This window comes from Dipodomys merriami, unplaced genomic scaffold (genome assembly GCF_024711535.1).
Source record: "Dipodomys merriami isolate MVZ:Mamm:240054 unplaced genomic scaffold, mDipMer1.0.p SCAF_177, whole genome shotgun sequence".
In the NCBI taxonomy this organism is placed as follows: domain Eukaryota; kingdom Metazoa; phylum Chordata; class Mammalia; order Rodentia; family Heteromyidae; genus Dipodomys; species Dipodomys merriami.
In genome coordinates this window covers 256,096-276,695 of record NW_027203126.1, presented here as the reverse complement: position 1 = coordinate 276,695, position 20,600 = coordinate 256,096, and the positions used below count along the sequence as shown (strand labels likewise).

The 20,600-nt window shown below is 51.7% G+C and overlaps 1 protein-coding gene across 6 annotated transcripts in view; it reads right to left on the bottom strand.

Annotated features, from left to right (window-relative positions):
- The window catches only part of LOC138829826 (acetyl-CoA carboxylase 2), an 82,976-nt gene that overhangs the window by 23,585 nt on the left and 38,791 nt on the right, over positions 1-20,600 (bottom strand). For all 6 annotated transcript variants that reach the window (XR_011372746.1, XM_070026357.1, XM_070026355.1 and 3 more), the window contains 19 exons: positions 20,150-20,313; positions 18,907-19,057; positions 18,715-18,818; positions 16,716-16,797; positions 15,264-15,409; positions 13,778-13,928; positions 12,993-13,127; positions 9,608-9,754; positions 8,598-8,786; positions 7,219-7,319; positions 5,589-5,677; positions 5,342-5,466; positions 4,734-4,847; positions 4,521-4,634; positions 3,949-4,038; positions 3,231-3,349; positions 1,857-1,994; positions 838-937; positions 643-750 (listed from right to left, as the gene is read on the bottom strand). Coding sequence is in view for 5 of the 6 variants with exons in the window: in XM_070026357.1 (XP_069882458.1) it covers positions 643-750; positions 838-937; positions 1,857-1,994; positions 3,231-3,349; positions 3,949-4,038; positions 4,521-4,634; positions 4,734-4,847; positions 5,342-5,466; positions 5,589-5,677; positions 7,219-7,319; positions 8,598-8,786; positions 9,608-9,754; positions 12,993-13,127; positions 13,778-13,928; positions 15,264-15,409; positions 16,716-16,797; positions 18,715-18,818; positions 18,907-19,057; positions 20,150-20,313 (2,367 nt within the window). In the remaining variant the exon portion in view is untranslated. The remainder of the gene's footprint in view (positions 1-642; positions 751-837; positions 938-1,856; positions 1,995-3,230; positions 3,350-3,948; positions 4,039-4,520; positions 4,635-4,733; positions 4,848-5,341; positions 5,467-5,588; positions 5,678-7,218; positions 7,320-8,597; positions 8,787-9,607; positions 9,755-12,992; positions 13,128-13,777; positions 13,929-15,263; positions 15,410-16,715; positions 16,798-18,714; positions 18,819-18,906; positions 19,058-20,149; positions 20,314-20,600) is intronic.

The following is a 20,600-nucleotide window of genomic DNA, read 5'->3' as shown; positions in this document are numbered from 1 at the left end:
TAAGGATCAGAGAAGGAAAGCAACCTGTCCAGGTCACACAGGCAATGAAATCATACCTGCCTATCTGTCAGCATTCTTGAGGGTGTGTGTGTGTGTGTGTGTGTGTGTGTGTGTGTGTGTGTGTGTGTGTGTGTGTGTGTGTGTGTGTGTGTGTGTGTGTGTGTGTGTGTGTGTGTGTGTGTGTGTGTGTGTGTGTGTGTGTGTGTACTGGCATTTTGAACTCAGAGCCATGCACTTGTTAGACAAGCACTCTACCACTGGAGACAAACCTCTAGCCTTTTCCGCTTGAGTTATTTTTTCAGATCTTATATTTTAGCCTAGACCAGCCTTGATCATAATCCTACTTATATGTCTCCCACATAGCAGGGACTGTGGATGTGAGCCACCATGCGCAGCATTATGATGAGATGGGGCATGGGTTGGGCCTTGTACTCCTGCTATGCAATGCCATCTGTCCTGCTGTAGGTCACAGCTGGAGCTAAGTACCTACCAGACAGATGTATTTGCCTCAGGCAGCCTCAAGAACTGTGACCTAAATAAACCTTTTCACTTTCTAAAAGCACCCAGCCTCGGGTGGCTTGTTATAGAAAGACAAAATAGCCGGGGACAGCCATCCCCCCAACAGCAGAGGCACGGGAGTACCTTGGACTGTACAAAAGTCCGGAAAATCGGCACCAGGGCCTCATCCTCCAGGTGGTCGGCACACTGGATGGCCACGTTCAGGATATGGATGGGCTCTTCCCGAAGGTTCTGCAGGTAGAAGGTTCTGGAGGTAGAAAGGGGAGAGGGCTGCAGCCCAGCCCCTCCCAAGGGCCCCTCCCTGGGGCTCACGCTCACCTTGCTGTCCTCCTCCGAGTACAGGGAGGTGCGGGCCTTGCTGAACAGGGGCGTGTCTGCGGGGAGGTTGGCAAAGCAGGAAATGACCTCGTCAAAGTTCCTGGGATGCGGGGCAGAGAAGGAAGGACACGGGTCCAACTTTCAGGCCAAGAGCGTGGGCGCCCTGGCCCTCTCTCTCCTTGTCAATACTCTGATCTCAACACACTCCTGCAGCACGCACACAGCCCCTGCTAGCTCCACTGCCCAGAGGATCAGGCTGAGCCTGTGTGGCCTGCGATCAGGAATCAAGGGGAAGAGTCCCACACACTGGGCCATCAGCAATAGCCCAAGGGCCACTCACTGGCTGGGAGACCCCAGAGACAGCCCCTCACCTGAGCCACAGGCTGTGTGAATGATCCGAGCCCAGAGAGCTCCCCAGTAACAGGATGAAAAAGGTCACAAAGTCAACAGTCCTGAGAGCGGGTATGTAACCAGCACGCGACTTACGTACGATGTGCGTGTATGTGGACACACATGTACCACATTGAAAGTGCTCCACATTTAACTCGCACGGCCCTCTTGTGAAGAGGGTCCTACTATCCCTGTTTACACACAAGAAAACCAAGAGTGCGTTGCACTGGCACTGAGGCTTGACCTCAGAGCCTCTCTTTTGGCTTTTCACTCATGGCTGGCACTCTACCACGGGACCGAAGCCTCTACTTCCAACTGTTTTCTGGTTAGAGATAATGAGTCTCACAGGCTTTCCTGCCTGAGCTGGCTTTGAACCTCAACCCTCAGCTCTTTGCCTCCTGAGTAGCTGGGATTACAAGGGTGAGCCACCACGCCCAGCCCCTTTTCTAGCTGTGTGCAGCGTACTGGACGTATGCAACCATACCAGGCCTTCTGGCCAACATCTCCCCATCCCTCCTCCTATGAGTTTGTTTTTACTCACAGTGCCATGTGCCAATAAACTGGTGGGGGCCAGGGCGAGCCCTCCAGCCCCACCCCCACCAGCTTGGGGTTATCTGGGAAACCGGTACCTGATGAAATCCTCGAACCTCTTGAAGGCGACCATGGCTCCCATGCGCTGTGAGAGCGGGGAGAAGCCGCTGTCCATGAAGAGCTCGGTGCTGTGTCTCAGGAGGTCTGGATTGGTGACGCTGATGGGCATGACCATCCTGCGGGGGGGGGGGGGGGGGAAGGGGCGCAAGGAGGGGAAACTGAGGCAGCTGCTTGCTCACTCCGCCATGGCAGCTGTGCTTCAGGGAGCCAGGCCAGGATTAGCACCTGCCCAAGATGGGAGCCCTTAAAACCAGGACGGTGGGAGGAGGCTGAGGTTGGGACCAGGGGGCTGAGGGTTCTCATCCATTTCCTCAGGATCTGGCAGACAGTGGGAGGCCAGTGAATGAATGAGTGAGTGAGTGAGTGAATGGATGAGTGATGTGCGCATGCACTTAAGCCCTGTTCCAACACAGTCCCAGGCAGATCCACACTGGGGAAGGTGGCAGGCAGAAAAGCAAAAACTCCCAGCCTCCATTTCTCCTGCTCAGCACTCACCCTAGGCAGCCTCTGAGGGACAGGCTTGGTCCTGGGGGTGCTCAGGCCCCTGCTCCCCCTCCTCTCCTGCTTAGCAAGGCTGGCCTTTAGCTGGTGCCTGGAAGCTTGGACTGCGGAAGGTTCCCTCCTGACCTCCCCTAAATGGTGTGGGTGTCTAGCTGGGCCTGATCTGAGCAGGCTGAGCATCTTTTCTCTCCTGGGAGTCTGGGATCTCAGTGCTTCTGTGAGCAGCCATCAAGAGCCAGCCCAGCCTCCTAATCTCTAAGCATCCACAACCCTTCACACACATCACCCCTCCTCGCCCCAATGGCTCGGGGGCCAGGGTGTCAGGGGACACCGCTGAGGCAGCCTGGAAGATGGCGCCTGGACCCTAAATTCACCATCGCCATGGCTGATTCTGCTTTACAAGCCAGAGTCGGGAGTCTTCCCAGCAGGCCAGCAAACCTAGGGGTGTTTATGGGAACCCCTAGACCCAGCTGTGTGTGAGCACCTGTGAGGTTGGAATTCCCCCCAAAACCATGGCCCAGGTCCCTGTACCCGCACAGCTCCACCCAGAGATCACACATTGCCGTTCCTTGCGGCTGAATTCAGCCTGACTTTGGCCCCTTATAGCTCGCTCCTTCCTTTGTTTGTTCTTTGTGTAGTACTGAGGCTGGAACTCGGGGCCCGATGCTAAGCAGGTGCTCTAGCATTCGAGCCACCTCTCCAGCCCCTTTTATTCCATTGGTTATTTTTGAGGTGGGCACCGGGTTCTCTCTACAGGCAGGAATGTGAAACTGAGTGACACCAAGAGGGGCTAGTCCTTCCAGAAATCGGGCCACAGGAAGGGGGGAGACCGGCGCGCCCACTCTCCCTACCGGTTTGGGTGGGAAGAAGGCAGCATGAATTGGAACTCTACCACACAGGTGCCGTCTGGGAGCTCACGGTGCTGCAAGCTGTTCAACTCATAGGCGATGTACCCTCTCCGGACGTAAACCTGACGGGGCGACAGCACAGTGGGCCTCCAAGGACATCCGAGATTCCCCCAAAGCCAAGAAAAGCCCAGCCAGAGGAAATGACTCCTAAAGGATCTCTATATATAGCCATTAAGAACATTCTACTTCGTTTTCCCCCTTGTAGCCATGATTCATTTAGCAATTATTTTAGGCTGCCTAGGATCTGCTGCAGCTGTTTGGTTTTGCAGTTGTAGCATGGAAGCAGCCATGAAAGTAGGCAAATGAATGCACATGGCTAAGTTCCAATAAAACTTTATTCATAAAAACAAGCAGTGGGCCAGAGGCCTATGAGCTACAGTTGGTCGACTCCTGCTAGGAGCAGCTGTGGCCCACAGAAGTATAACACAAGCTACTGATATATAATGTGTGTTCATGTGGCGGGGCTGGGGGAGGAGGGGGGTAGCTAGTCCTGGGGCTTGAACTGAGGGCCTAGGTGTTATCTCTAAGCTTTTCTTGCTTAAGGCTACCACTCTACCACTAGCCCCTTCCTAGCAGTGTGGTCTTAACCATTGCTTCCTCTGAAGAAAGAATAAGACTCTGCTTGCAAGGGGGCACAGACCAGGGCCGGGCAGCCCCTTACCTCTAGTGATGCCATGCAGACAACTTTGTTAGTGTGGTAGAAGAATGTGGGCAGCACGTCAAAGATGGTTGTCTCCGAAAGGATTAGTTTCTAGGGGAAAGAGAACCAAGGAAAAGTAAAGAAGTTCTAACCACCAGCCAGGGGCAGAGAGGGGCAGGGACAGGGGTGAGTAGGTCCTGTTGCCATCACTGATGGAGGTCAGGGTGCCCTCCCCACCCTCCCCACTCACCAGCACCCAGGATTCCCAGAGGTACAAGATGCTAAGGGAGTTTCTAGAAACTTCTAAATGAGCCAGAGCCATGGCGGGAAAACCCTGGGAAGACGAACTCAGAACAAATTACAGGAAAACCTGCAGCTTCCAGAGAAAAGCTCCATCACATCTGAATTGGAACACAGAGCCCACCAGGAAAGCCCAGTGCTACCATCCTTTCAAATCTGGGTTCTAAGTGGTCCTCCCCCAAAGCCTGCCAGTGCCCCTCCACGACAGAACCTGGCCCTCTGACCCTGAACCAGCCCCACGATGGGGAGTCTTGGTCCCCGAGAGTGCAGATGCTGGAGAGGGAAAGGCTCACCTTGAGGTTTTCTGGGCAGAACTGGTGGCCGTACATGTCTATGGCTGACAGGAAGATGGACTCCACCTGGTTGTGCCTCAGCTCGTAGGAGGGCAGGTGGGAGGCGATGAGCACCTGCGGGGAAGGGGTTGGGGGAGCAGGGCTGGTGTGTGAGACTCTGGGGGACAGGAGGGTCCTGGGGGGGGGAGAGGCGTGCTGCCCTTGGACACCAACCTGTCTAGCTCGCAGGGCCACTTTGCAGTGCTCGCTCTTGCTCAGCTGAGTGAGCTCGTTGAGGATGGAGGTCAGCTCATCCGACAGCGTGGGGTCTGGACCACACAGCTCATCCTGAAAGAAGGGATGGGGGGGGGGGTGAGGTCCCATCTCAGCTATCTAGACAGACAAGGCTCAGCCCAAGGCACGCGTATCTGTCTTTCCACCATGGTACATCCATTCGGTCATTCATTCATTCATTCACTCACTCATCTGCTGCAAAACATGCCCCCCAATCTGGTCAGTCCTAGCCTCAGGGTCCCTTATCTGAAATGCTTGGGACCAGCACTTCACTGATCACCTCTACGCTGGCCACCTCAATTCACTAACTGGTAAACCTGGGGCACACTGGGTTTTGTTTTAGTAAGTATACCTGTGCACATGTGCACACACATCTGTCTGTCCCTCTCTCTCCCTCCCCTCCCTGTCTGTCTGTCTTTCTCCCTCTCTGTGAGAGAGACCATGGAGTATGCAGCTCCTCCCCTGCAAAGTTATTTCCATTCTGGCCCATTCACAGAAACATCTGGGGACTCACCCCGCTCCCAGCCCTCCCACCGCTTCCTGCTTACGATCAGCATGATCACCAGCTGGTTCTTCTTGGCCACCTGAGCATGTGAAAAGATGCAGTTCAGCACCTGGGTCATGTCTGGCTTGAACTGCTCCCGGAGGCTGATCACACACTTGTCATAATGCGCTGCAGGGGGTGGGGGGAGACAGAAGATGGTGCCGGGGTGAGGTCTGGGCTCCTCCCCACTCCCCCTGACCCTGGCTTATCATGAGGGATATACTGGCAGGCGGCGGGCCTGTGTCTCCTGCCTTGTTGGAAATAGTGCTCGACATTCAAGTATCTCCGCAGGAGGTCCAGTACCACCGTCTTCATGTAGCCCCGGGTCCCACTGCGGTACCTGGAGGACAGACACGGCCCTGTTAATATTCCCTGCACCTCTGCTTTCTGGAACCATCCAGCATCCTGCTTTGATGGCTACTCTGTCTACCCTTTTAGGTGTGGGTCTGCGCATGTACACTCATGTATGTGCCAGTCCTGGGGCTTGAACTCTGGGCCTGGACCTTGTTCTGAGTTTTGTATGCAAGGCTAATGCTCTACTACTTGAGTCACAGCTCCACTTTCAGCTTTTTGTGGTTAACTGGAGATAAGAGTCTTGCAGACTTTCCTGCCAGGCTGGCTTTGAACCTCAATCCTCAGCTCTCAGCCTCCTCAGTAGCTAGAATTACAGATGTGAAGCACCGGCAACCAGATGGCCCTTAACTTTTTAGCTCAAGGCTGGCTACTCTACCACTTAGGCCACATCTTCACTTCTGGCCTTTTGGTGATGAATTGGAGAGAAGAATCTCACAGATGCTCCTGCCCATGTTGGCTTTGAACTTGGATCCTCAGATGTCAGCCTCCTAAGTAACTAGCATTATAAACATGAGCCACTGGTACCTAGCTGCTTTGATTTTTGTTGTTGTTGTTGTTGTTTGTCGGTCGTGGGGCCTGAACTCTGGGCCTGGGCGCCCTCCCTCAGCTCTTCAGCTCAAGGCTAGCGCTCTACCACTTGAGCCACAGCGCCACTTCCGGCTTTTTCTGCTTATGTGGTACTGAGGAATCGAACCCAGGGCCTCATGCATGCAAGGCAAGCACTCTACCACTGAGCCACCTTCCCAGCCCCTGGTTTGATGGTTTTTAACAGGAGAAAGCCTCCTTGAATCCTGAGGCCTGTAAGATGTGGCGTGAGCTCCTGAGGCTGGCTCTGCAGGACAGAGGGAGCTGTGATTCGCCAGTCCACTCTGAGGCCCAGCAGTGCTGGGACACAGAACTGCACCTGCCAGGCCCCAGCCAGAAGGCAAATGCTTGAGCTGGAATGCTCAAAGGGAGGAGCCAGTTTCTGCAGGTTTTAATCACAAAAGCAAAATCTGCCAGTGCCCTATGCAACATATTAAAGATGTCCCTCAGAGACAAACTTGGAGGACATTTGCCAAAAGACCTCTGAACACATTTCACTTCCTTTTGGAAGGAAAACTTCAACCTGGGATGGACCTCAAAACATTTCCTTTCTAACATATTCCTGAACACAGGATATCAAGATTATTCTCAGGGGATGGAATAGCGACCTAACGTCAGCATCACTAAAAGAGAACAGAAGACAGCAAGACCTAACACACACACATGAGCCTTCTGATTTCTACCTCCTCAGGATCTGGGATTACAGGCATGAGCCACTGTGCCCAGCCTTACAAAGTGTTGTAATTCTTGTTTCACCGATTAGCCAACAGAGACTCAAAAGAAGTCACGTCCAGGACTCTGCTTCAGCATTCACAGTACCAGATCTGTCATGTCCTACTTGTTGGTGTGAGCCTGCCCCAAAGGGAGTCCCCAGAGCCACGCTTGATCCGTGTGATGAGTTGAATGGGACAACCACACCGCTGGGGAGGACCCACGATTCACCTCTGGACCAACTGCACGATGCTCTGTGTGTTCATGAAAAAGGCCTCTCGGTCAGCCTTGCGCTGCAGGGTGGCCGCGTGACAGTCCAAGATGGTGGCTATCTGGATGGGAAAACAAGACCACCCTGACCAATGACCATCACCATGCAAGCCAGCCGTCACATGATCAGTAATCATAGGAAACCCAATTGTCACAAGATCACTGATTACCACATGATCCGGCTGTCACATGATCACGCTCGATACAGCTGTCACTTGGTGTCATGAATTGAACATCCACCCCCACAGGTTTCCAGGCCCACAGCGATCTGGGCCCAAAATGACCCTGTTTATCCCTTCGATATCTTCTTTTTTGTTTTGTTTTTCCTTCTTGCTGGTATTGGGATTTGAACTCAGGGTCCTGTGCTCTCACTCTGCATTCTTCATTCATGTCTGGCACTCTGCCACTTAAGCTACAGCTCCACTTCTGGCTTTTGACTGGTTAATTGGAGATTAGAGTCTCGGGATATATTTGTCGAGGCTGGCTCCAAATGGAGATTCTCAGACCTCAGCCTTCTGAGTAACTAGGATTACAGGTGTGAGCTACCATGCCAAGCTCTTCGGTGTCTTGCTGGAAAAACTCAAAAGCTGGGAATGACAAGGATCACACAAAGTGGGGTCCGCATGTCCCAGTGGAAAGGGGCGGTGCTGGGAAAGAGGAGAAGTGAGTGTCTGACCCCAGCAAAATCCTAAGTGCCGGCTGGGGAGAGATGGCGGTATTTAGATTTAGATTTTATGCCATGGGTACATTGTTTTTGGCCACAAAAGTACTTCTAAAGAAAAAAGAAAAGAATACATCAATGACAAATCCCTGAAAATTCCAAATCATCCTTTAGAGAGTGGTTAATCCTGACCTCAAAAACAAAAGGGAATGGGATGTGGGGAAGCCTTTCCAATCAGATGAGGGGCTTCTCCAAATGCAATTCCTTTTACAACATACTTGAAAACCAAATGACTTTGAAGATGCTCCACAAAAGCAACCCGAACACAAACTAGAAGGAAATGCACAACAGGAAGCAGGGGAGCATTCATATGAGGTTATTTAAATTACCTGGAATGGTTTTTATTCATAGAAAACACTAGCTAAAGGTAGGGCTTCGGGACTTGGTCTGTGTGTAGAGATGGCATACTCCTGCTCGGAATATGAGCTTTATGGACTTGAGGGAACTGATCACAGCACACACACACATACACACACACACACACACACACACACACACACACACCTCTGTTGCACAGGCAGAGGTGACTCAACTGAAAGTCCCCAACACTTGGGGCTCAGAGATCAGACACAGAGACAGGGAACCCTGGGGTGGGGCGGGGGCAGGCCGGGGCACGTACCTGCTGGCTGGGGAACTGGCACAGCACCGAGGTGATGTTGCTGGCGTACTGGGCCATGACCCTGCGGACCGCCTTTTCCACGGGGGTGGGGATGCGGCCTGCCACGCTGGTCATGATCTCCTGCAGCTCCAGCAACGGCAGCGATGGGTGCCGGAGAGTCATCATGAGTTTCTGCACCCACTCCTTCAGCTGCCGGTGGGGGGGGCGGGAAACAAAGCATCGGCCGCAGCTCCATACAAACGTGGAGACCACCACCTACCACGGGCGCCCGACACTATTCAACTCGGTGTGCCCCCCCCCAGGCCCTCAATTCTCAATTGACTGAGGATCTAAGGCCAGAATAGTCCACAGTGGGGGGAAAAATCTCCCCACAAGAGAGCACCCCGCTTTCCCACACAGAGAGAATACAGATCACCCTGTGCCACGCTCACACTGACAGGACACGTGTGTACTGCCTGTCTTCAAAGACCTTTCTTCACCTATTTTCACGTGATTCTCAGAAACCATCCTACTAATCGGGCCAATGATGCCTGCCCATTCACCACTGAAACCAACACACAGAGGGCCATTCCATTACTGAAGGCCACTCCGCCCATTGAGAGCAAAGCCAGGAATGCAAATATGAGCCACCGAGCCCCTGAGCTTCTCTGTCCCACTTCTGGGGTCACAACCCCCAATGGCAGGAGAGAGGTATAAATGCGCCACCGTTCATGGAAGCAATGTGGTAAATGCAAGCTGTGGATGATGGTGGCCGGTATGTGGGGGTACCAGACAAGCCTAGGAGGGACTAGACAGTGGGAGCCTGGGGTGTCATGGTGAGGCAGTTGATCACCAAAGAGAAAACATACGATGAAGTGGATAAGCGGCCTGCAGAACCCCCCAACAACAGGTGCTTTCTGGAAACCACAGTGGGCTCTCCTTCTTTGTTTCCATGAGCCCTCTCTGACGTCACAGAGCAAACCCTGCCTCTGCACACGGCCTGCCATACCTGTTCCTCGTGGGTGACTCACCTTGATGCTAAAAATCGGCTCTGGCAGGCAGTAGCCACTCATGATGTTGCTCAGGTTTTCCAGGACATTGTGCGACACCTGGTGTAGCTTCTCGCCGAGGATGGGGAGCGTCTGCTGGGTAGGGAGCTCTCCTGTGAACGGCTCTGCCTGGCGAGACACGAGGACATGGAGGACAATGGGGCCCGACGCCGCCAACCCCAATGACAACGTGGGAATGGGGCAATCCACCGCTCACCATCAGCTGGGGACAAAGCCCCCGGAAAATAGTGTCCCGGGAGGGTAAAAATATCTGCACCCCGATCCAGGCTTTCCAAATCACCTGCTTTGCAAATGTTACCACATACTGATCCACACCGCAATTTTAGGAGTTGGATTTCTTGTGTTTTACTTTGCTTCACAGTGAAAATTACCTCTTTATTTTCCCCATTTCCATTTTCTATTTGGGGGAGGCTTAGAATGTTTTGGTCCTTCCTTCCTTCCTTCCTTCCTTCCTCCCTTCCTCCCTTCCTTTCCTTCCTTCCCTCCCTCCCTCCCTTCCTCCCTTCCTTTCCTTCCTTCCTTCCTTCCTTCCTTCCTTCCTTCCTTCCTTCCTTTCTTTCTTTCTTGTCCAAGACCAGGACTTGAACTTGATGTTGCTTGCTTTTACTCACTGGCTGGTGCTCTACCACCTGAACCGTGCCTCCAACCCTTCTTGGGGTTTTTGTTATTGGTTTTTTCTTTTTTTGGAGACAGGGTCTCATTATGTGGCCTCAGCTGGCCCCAAACTCTCAATCCTCCTCTCTCTGCCTCCCAAGTATTGGGGATTACAGGCAGGTACCACCACAGCCTTCTCTTTTCATTCTCTATTAAATCTCCAAGATAAACACCTAGTAGGATGAAAATAAATAACAATCTCAAACAAATGCACAAGAGTTTTGGAAATCACAAATCACATAGCCTTAAGAAACCACAGGTTTATTGTATAAAAGAAAAAAATGAGCTCCCCAGAGACTCAATGCTGACCCTTTTGTCTACTAATTCTCTCCACAAAGGTCCCTGGTTCCCAGTGGACTTGCTCTCCTGCCCTCCTCTCCTCTAGCCTCACAGCCTTCCTCTGCCCTGGCCTCAAAGCTGGCTTACAGGGAGTTCCTTCTCTGCAGTCCGGGGCTGGCTTCTCGACTGACCCGCTATGGGCAGCCTCTCAGTGCAGTGGTGAGGCCAAATATAGATCACTGCCCAGCCTCCTCAGGCTTTCTCACAGCCATTCATATGAACCTGACGGGACGGGGCGGGGGGAAGGGGTGTATGTGCAGGGAACTGCCTGTTAAAGGGACACCCAAAGAAGCCCACTCTCCCTCCCTCTGAACTCCATAAAGAGAAAATAACAAGGTAAACAGGGTCAAACCGATGAAACTAATAGGATACTCTGGAGCCAATGAGGTTTTCTGGGGTTTTTTTAATGTTGTTTTTCATGCTCTCTGCTTCCTAGCCACCATGAGGTGAGCAGGTCTACCACACTCTCCACCACCTTCCCCTCCTGCAGGCCTGACATAATCGAACCAGCTACAGTAGACTGATGCCCTTGAACCTGAGAGCCAAAATCAACCCTTCTGTTGGATGCTGGTGGCTCATGACTGTAATCTTAGCTACACAGGAGGTTGAGGAGATGTGAGGATCATGTTTCCAAGACAACCTGGGCAGGCAAATCCATGAGACTCATTTGTCCAGTTAACTACCAACAAGCTGGTAGAGGAGGTATGGCTCATGTGGCAGAGTTCCAGCCTTGAAAAAAAAAAAAAAGCTAAGGAATAGTACCTAAGTCCTGAGTTCAAGCCCTGCCTGGTACTTCATAGCAAATAATAATAATAAATAATAAATACTCTTTCTCATGACTAAGGGAAACTTAGACTGGGCATTGAAACTTCATGGTAAGAAATTGGTGACACCCTGGCTAATTGCAAACAAAAGATAATGAAAATATCCTCTGCATAACACCTTCATAATAACATTAAAATTAGAAATTTTTAAAAAGAGATAATCAGCTTGTAAGTGTTTTATGCAATCACAGTTTCAGAGTTTTTGTCTTGCTTCTTTAGGACAGGGTACCTTTGTTCTTCTAATTATGCAAGAAAATCAAAGTGTGTTGATTTTAAAAGGCTCATTATCGCCAAAAGCCCTATTTTTCTGTCACTATGAATCTAAAATTTCCCTAAATTATATTTAAATAAGTCTTTGATTTTTAAAAAATGCATTACAGGAGAATTCCATGTAGAGATCTTCAAGCAAAGTTTTTAAGGCCAAACCTTAGAAGAAATCATTTGCAATCTGCTCTTTTTTGTTGTGTTGTTTGGAGCAGATGTGCAAATGATTTCAGAGAAAGCCGAGCATTCCTTACTAAAAACACTGAATCACCAGAAGCATATGGAATTTCGGATTATTTTGGTTTGGGAATATCTGCATACAAATAGAGATCTTTTTCTTTTCTTTTCTTTTTTTTTTTTTTTTGGTCCGGTCGTGGGGCCTGAACTCTGGGCCTGGGCGCTGTCCCTCAGTTCTTCAGCTCAAGGCTAGCGCTCTACCACTTGAGCCACAGTGCCACTTCTGGCTTTTTTTCTTTTTACTTATGTGGTGCTGGGGAATCGAACCCAGGGCCTCAGGCATGCAAGGCAAGCACTCTACCACTGAACTACCTTCCCAGCCCTCTTTTTCTTTTCTTTTCTTTTTTTTGTTGGTTGTAGGACTTGAACTCTGGGCCTGGGCACTGTCCCTCAGCTCTTCAGCTTAAAGCTAGCACTCTACCACTTGAGCCACAGCACCACTTCCAGTTTTCTGGTGGTTAATTGGAGATTAAGAGACTCACAGACTTTCCTGTCCAGGCTGGCTTTGAACTGTGATCCTCAGATCTCAGCCTCCTGAGTAGCTAGGATTACAGGCATGAGCCACCAGCACCCAGCAAATAGAGAGATATCTTTGAACTAGGGTGCACATCTAGGCACAAAACTCATTAATGTTTTGCACTTTGCTTTCTACATAACATTCTGGGCAATGGGTTTAACAATCTGTGCCTGAAATAGCTTCACAGAGGGGGGGGAAAGCCTGCGGCAGGTCCTTCCGTGCATGAGGGAAGTTCGGGGCAGGGATGGGAGGGTTCTAGGGAAAGCTAGGGAGGACACCAGGGCACAGCGCATTGTGAGAACTTGGGTTTTGCTGGGAGTGGGATGGAGAGCTTTCAAGGGATTTGAGAAGAGCAGGGCAGTGCCGGCTAGCATTCCTGGTTTTCACAGTGATTGCTGGAACGGCAGAGGCAGGAGAGCGGGGACCTTTCCAATCTGCTCATCTCTCAACATGCAGGGGAAGGAGGACACTGTGGGCAGACCAGCCACAGGTGAAATGGGGCATCACCTACCGGGTGCACTTTAGATGGGTCATCGAGCTCCAACCTGCCCACCACACAGCCAGCTTCCAGCACGGCTCCTGGCCGCTTGATGTATTTCACGTGGCCACTCTCCTGCACGTTCAGGGTCATGATCATCTTCATCACCTGGGTTGCAGAAAGAAGATGGAAGGCAGGGCTGGGCTGTGTGTGCGGCACAGAGTCCCACAAAAGGAGGGACTCCGTGAGCAAGGGCTGTGCATGGAAACAGATCGACTGCCCCCGTAGCCTCAAGCAGTAAGCTGGCTGTAAAGTGGGCACAGCACACTCATGAGATAGCTCAGACTGCAAAAACAGCCAGGGAAGCAGGGGTTTCCAGGACAGGAAAATGGATGCTGTGTCTGTCTGTCTGTCTGTCTGTCTATCTGTCAGTACTAGGGCTTACACTCAGGAGGCTTTTTGGTGATCACTTGGAACTAAGAGTCTCTATGCGGGCTGGCTTTCAATTGTGATCCTCAGATCTCAGCCTCCTGAGAGGAGGCTGGAGGATCATAGAGGTGAGCCGCTAGCACCCAGCAAGGTTTACCCCTTTTTAAGGGTGGCCATCGTGTGAATTAACCAGTTCTTCCCCATTTTGGGGGAGATTTTTTTTTTTCCCACTGAGGATTGCCAGGCTGAGCCCCATGGTCTGGGCCTCCTAGGAGTCTGCAGGCTGTGGTCAAGATGAGGGGGAGGCTCATCAGCTTGGGCACAGGCCATGTCGGGGGAGCAGGGGTTGGAGGCCGCAGAACCACGCCCAGGGCCGGCCCTGCAGTCACCTCCATCTCAGCGTAGCTGCTCCCCGCTTCCACATGGCCCCCGTCCTCCACCGTGTACTGAGTCAGCTTCCCAGCCGACGGGGACCTCAGGATGGTGGGGTCGTTCTCCTTCTCAAACACACATGTCTTGTTGCCTATGGTGATCCGGTAACTGTGAGAGAGGAAGAGTGGGGGACCGGAGGGGGACACATGAGGACCCCAGACCAAGGAAGCCCCAGTCCAGCTCTGGGCAGCCTTTCACTTGTCCTAAAGGCTGCCAGGTTGTCACCTGTGGCTCGGAGTGAGCGACTCTACATCCCCAAATGGTGGCAACTGATGCTTATAATGGAGACATTGAAAGTACAAGAGAGGAGCAAAGAACATGCTTCTTTTCTGGCTGAAACATGCTTCCTTCCCCCTCACCCCCACCCCGTTCTATGGTTTGAACTCAGCGTCGCCTGCTTGCTAGGTAAATTCTCTACCACTTGAGCCATGTCCCAGCCACTAAATCTTCACCATCAACCCGATGGGGAAGACAAAAGGATACTGAGTAAGGATCACAGAAGCTTTCAATATTCTTTTGTGTGTGTGTGTGTGTGTGTGTGTGTGTGTGTGTGTGTGATGCACGCACGCATACGTGTGCACACATGTGCTGGTCCTGGGGCTTGAGCTTAGGCATGGACGCTGTCCCTGAGCTTCTTTGGCTCAAGGCTAGCGCTCTACCACATGAACCACAGCTCCTTTTCCAGCTTTTTGTTGGTATTGGAGATAAGAGTCTCAAGGACTTTCCTGCCGGGGACTAGCTTGAAACCACAATCCTTAGATCTCAGCCTTCTGAGGAGTTAAGATTACAGGTGTGAGCCACCCATGCCAGGCTAGAAGGTTCCAATATTCTTGGCGGATAGAACATAGATTAGAAAAGAAATAATAAAGCTGGACATGATGGCACATGCCTGTAATCCCAGCACTTGGTAGGCTGAAGCAGGAGGATTGTTAAGGTCTAGGTCAGCCTGAACTATAGAGGGAGGGAGGGAGGGAGGAAAGATGAGAGGAAGGGAGGGAAAGAGGGAGAGAGAGAGGGAGGAGGGCCACTGTCAGGTGTCAATCTCCTCTGCCTTAAACATCAAGGACTATAGAACATACACACACACATACACACACACACACACGCACACACATACACACACTAACAGCACACACACATATACACATGTATCTATACTGCTGCTGGAAGGCATATCTACTCTACAAACATCCTGTGTGAACATGGTGGCTCAGACACAAGCATGCATCTGGCTACCCTCCTGGCCAAATACAAGGCCCCTCCCTCAGCTCTGAATCCTTCCAGGTCCCTAGAAAGACGACACCTGGAGCCCCCCCTCCCCAAGGTCCTGCCAGGCCCCCAACCTCTATCCCGACACCCTCAGAATGTGCCCGATGGACCTCATTCAGGGCCCAGTCCGCTTGGCATTTCCAGCTCTGCCCACAGGTGCGGGCAGCCACGTACCTGTCCACCTCTTCCTTCAGGTAGGTGGTGTAGCTGTTGCCGTTGTAGGAGAGCAGAAGACCCCCGTCGTTCAGCCGGTGGGCGTCGATCTCGATGTGGCAGCCATTCATGATGAGAACGAACGTGGTCAGGGACTGCCGGGCCACCTGCGGGGGAGGGGGATGTCACCCCTGCTGTACAGTGGTGGGGAAGGGCTGGCGGCCAGTGCGGGAGTGGAAGCCCCATTCTCCCCAGCCCCAGCTTCCATTGCCCTGGAGCAGCCACACAGGGGGCTGGAGACGGGCTGGTATCACGGAGACACACTGGCCCGTGTATGAAGGGCCATGGGCAGCAAACACAGGCCCTGCCTAGCCATCTGCCACCCTCCAGTGCATCAGATGCCCACCTCCAAGCAGTGGATGAAGCAGGGCCACCAAGGTGTCAGGGCCTGGGGCTCACACTGGGTGAGGCAGGCCTGGAGGGTATTTCAAGGGCCTGGTACACTGGACTGAGTGCTATGCGCTCTGTGCCCTCGGTTCCTACATAGAAACCTTACATCAAACGTAGTATTAGGAGGCGGGGCCTCTGGTGATAGCACATCTAGAGGATGGAGGATTCATGATAGAATTTGTGCTCTTATAAAAGGACCCAGAGCCAGGCTCCAGTGGCTCACACCTGTAATCATAGCTACTCAGGAGGCTGAGATCTGAGGATCATAGTTCAAAGCCCATGAGACTCTTATCTCCAACAAACCATTCAGAAAACTGGAAGTGGCTCTGTGGCTCAAGTGGTAGAGTGCTAGCCTTGAGCTGAAGAGCTGAGGGACAGTGCCCAGGCCCAGAGTTCGAGCCCCACCACCAAACAAACAAGAGACACCTCCCCCCCCGCCCCGCCCCTTCTACCATGTGAAGGCAGTGGGAGAAGGTACCAGCTGCAGGCTGGGAAGTGGCCCTCACCACACACCAAATCTTTACTTGTAACTTTGACCTTGAACTTTCCAGCCTCTTGTGAAAGGAGAAGTGATGGAGGAGACACAGGCACAAAGGAAGATAATCACACACACACACACACACACACACACACACACACACACACACACACACACAGAAGAAAGCCACACAAATATGATGGAACTGCAAACTAAAATATCAGGGGCTGCCAGCAGCTCCCAGAAGCAGGGAGGGCTAGGGCAGCTCCCTTCCTGACGCCCAGCTGGCACCTTGACTGTGTACCCACCTCCTGGTCTCTCCGGCCACCAGACGTCTCCCACAGCAGTCTCCCAGATAGTGTGTGGGGATCTCTGCATATGGCTCGGACTCACATAGCCAGCCCAGACTATGTGGGAAACCTAGCTGCTCAGACTCAAGCACAAGAAAAATCTACTCCACATTTCAGGGGCAGTTCATGGGTGACGTAAATTCCCTCAAGCATCTGGAACACTGGAAACATCGGAGAGGCCCAAGGGCCTTTTACCTTGAGAATGTACTTGACACCTCCGTAAATTAACTCTACGTCCACAATGTTCAACAGCGAATCTGCAGGGAGGACCTGGCCCCTGCAAGATAAGATAGACTTGCCATCAGACTGGAGAGGGACCAATCACCAATCAGTCCCCCCCTCCCCCCCTCCCACCCCTGAATTCAGCAAGATCACCCAGGGGACTGGTGGTTGTGGCTCAGTGGCAGATTGTAAGAGTTCCTGACCCCAGTACCAAAAAATACATAACATCTCTTGCTAGTGCAATAGAAAATTAAATTTGATTAAAAGGCATGGGACACAGACCATATCTGACATTCCTCAGAACTCAGCATTTTGAAGGATAGGAACCTTTTTTTCTTTTTCTTTTTCGTGTGTGTGTGTGTGTGTGTGTGTGTGTGTGTGTGTGTGTGTGTGTGTGTGTGTGTGTGTGTGTCAGTCCTGGGGCTTGAACTTAGAGCCTGGGCACTTTCTCTGAGCTTTTTTTTGCACTCTACTACCATAGCTCTACTTCTGGCTTTTTGGTGGTTAATTGGAGATAAGGGTCTCTTGGGAACTTTGAAGGATTGACTCCCACTCTGTTTTCCCAGGTGGATACAGAGATGTTCCTGCAGACTAGACTTTGAACCCATGATCCTGAGAACTCAGCCTCCTGAGTAGCTAGGATCACAGGCTTGAGCCACCAGCACTTGGCAGATATGAACTTTTAACAAGGCTTTCTGGGGAAAGATGAAAGGTGAGTAATTTCAAAATACAGTGCAACCATATATAAAGATGGTACAAGTAGCCTCCACAATCAGGGAGACTACTACTAGTCAATTAAGGGGTTGGGTGGGAAAGAGAGAGCCATGGGGAGGGTTATTCTGACTATAGCATATGCGAGTCTGAAATGTCATGGTGAAATCCCTGGGAGTAATTAATACACACTAAAACAGGAAGAATAATAAGAAAGTAAAATGGGCTCTGTTGAGGGGTAGGCACCAGCGAGAGGGGTCGGGGAGGAATGAGGAAGAGGGTGGATGAGGATGACCATGGCTGATGCAGTTTATGTGCATGTATGGCAATAAATACAGAGCAACAAAACCTGTTGAAAGTATTTTCTAAAGCTGGGAAAGTGATGGAAGGGGTGAGGTTGATCAGGATACATGATACATGTGTGTACATTTCTCAACAAAACACACCTTGTACAACCTGTATCTGCTGAATGAATGAATAAGGACATAATGTAAACAGCTTTCGGGGGAGCCCAATCTATCATGGCTTCTCAGAAAAGCTCCCTGTATGGGGAGTGTTCATTGCTGGGAAAGAAGCCAGCGGGGATTCTGGCTCTGTCATCACCCATGAGCCTGACTGCTACCTGTGCTAAACCACCTTGCCCCTCTTGCCCAGTGATTTCCTGTGGTTTTCACAGGGGAGGTGATTCGGCTCTATTCCAGGGACACTCAACACTGACTCCGGGGAACGGGCTCCTGGCATCAAGCAGGATGGCTGTCACCCAACCAGGCACACAGAACGGCCCCACTCGGATCCACAATGCTATTCTAAACGTCACTGGTGCTGAGGTGGAGAGCTGATGGTAAGCAGCTGGCCATGTCCTAGCTTTCCAGTAGTCTCCTGGTGGCCAGGTGAGGACCAGGGAAAGAAACATCAGGAGAGATGATCTTTGATCTACTCCACTTCTCAACACACCTCCATGCTCTCTGAACTCCATGTCAGCAGGAAGCTGTCTTGGACTGTCTGTCCAGGCCTCAAGGACCCCCCAGCCCCACCTCTACCCTACTTCACCGAATTCTCCACTCCACCTCCCCTGCCACCCAATCCCCTTCCCCGACTCTTCCAGGGCAGCTCTGGTTGGAAACTGCAGAAGCAGCCTGGTGGGAGGAGCTCACCAACTGCCTGGCCACCGATTGGTCACCTAAATAAAGCACAAGTTGCCTTCCATGGCCTCCACAAATACCCCCCAAGATGGACAAGGCTGATGGATGATGCCCAGTACCTTTCCAGGGAGTGCAGGAAATCCGTCATACAGTCTCTGAACTTCGCATCGGCCACGTTCAAGGCCCCGCATACCACCCCGAGCATGATGTCTGGCTTCTCTGCCTAGGAGACACGGGGGGGGGGGTCAGTGTCAGTGTCCTGCCCCAGCCCCCATCCACAGGGGGAGCCACAGACACGGGCGCCTCCCCACCTGCACTTTCTCAGCGATGAGGTGATCCAGCCACCCGGTGTCAATGTCGTTGTTCTGGAAGCTCTCAGTCTCCAGCAGGTTGATGAGATATTCCACCGTGGTCCTGAAGTCACCCCGGATGGACAGCTCCTTCAAAGCCACCACCATGTTCCTAGAGAGGGAAGGGCACGCCACTAGCTTCCGAGTCCACGTAGAATGTCTGTGGACATTCTGTAGCATGGTTTTTAGAGTGCCAGAAAGACACAAGAGGTAAGAGGGGCCCTGGGACAGAGGGGTGTCATTTCAGCTTTAACATGGACAGGCTGAGGAACCTCATACCAGTGGCTTAGCCACTCCCCGGACAGCTGTTCACCTTATCTGGAAAATGGGGGAGTAACTGTGACGTCATGAGGACCCCTGAGGATCACCATGAGATTCTCGGTGTAAAGTTACTGACAATCATCGGCAAATGTCAGCCATGTGTGGCGACCATTTCATTCTTATTAACTATGGCTGTCGTTCCTGGTGGATGGAGAAACAGCCCGTCTCTCTGGCTGATGCTAACTCTGTCTCACCCTGGACCTAATCGCATCTCTCATCCCCAGCACCCAGGCTGCTTTCTTGCCAGCCACACCGCCGTGTCTTCTGAGGACACGTATCACTGTGACCTGGCTCAGGAGGAAATGGATGGAAAAGAGGTGAGGTATGAATGCACCTCTTCTTGGAGGTGAGGCTTTTCCACTTGTGAGCAGGTGTGGGGCGGGGGCAACAATGGCTTCAGGATAAAAGTGAGAAAAACAGAAGCGGCACTGTGGCTCAAAGTGGTAGAGTGCTAGCCTGGAGCAAAAAGAGCTCAGGGACAGCACCCAGGCCTTGAGTTCAAGCCCCACAATCAACAAACAAGCAAAAAGAAAGGTCAATTCATTATAAAGTGAACTGAGTTTTACCTCTCTTTGTGCCTGTGTCAAGAGAGGAGAAATAAGATGGGTGCTTCATTGGAATTTGGGGGGTCCTGTCGATTGGGTTTTCAGCCCTGCAGAAACCTCAGTAAGTGAGGGATATGGGCCTTGGGGTACACAGTAGGGCATGTCCTTGGGGGCTGGGAATGTGGCTTAGTGGTAGAGCGCGTGCCTAGCATGCATGAAGCCCTGGGTTTGATTCCTCAGTACCACATACACAGAAAAGGCTGGGAGGCAGGGAAACGGTACAGCAGCAGGGAGGGAGCACCAGTGGGCAGGCAGGAGGGCCGGGGAGCAATACTCACGAAATGGCCTCTTCACGGTTCTCGCCCCAGGAGAAGCAGTGCCCGAATTGGGAGTCAGCAAACTCATGTAAGCCTCCGGCGGCTGCCACGCTGAAGTAGCCCCACACATTCTTGCTGCTGCGGAAGTTCAGTTCCTGGACTGTCCCTGAGCTCGGCTTAAACCCCTGATGCCCCAATGAGGAAAAGTCAAATGGAAGAAGTCATTACTCTGGATATATTTTCACCAGAACTCAATTCTGGCGAGGGCCAGCAGCCCTACCCGCCCCCAAGCAACGTTTAGCAAACATTGTTATCTCCCGCTGTGGATCCATGTGAGTGCATCATGTCTTTAAATATACATATATACATATATAAATACATATTTATACATAGTTATATATAATATATAGCAAAAAGAGTTGGCTAGGAGGCTCAACTTTTACTTTGTATGTATCAGTTACAAATACATTTA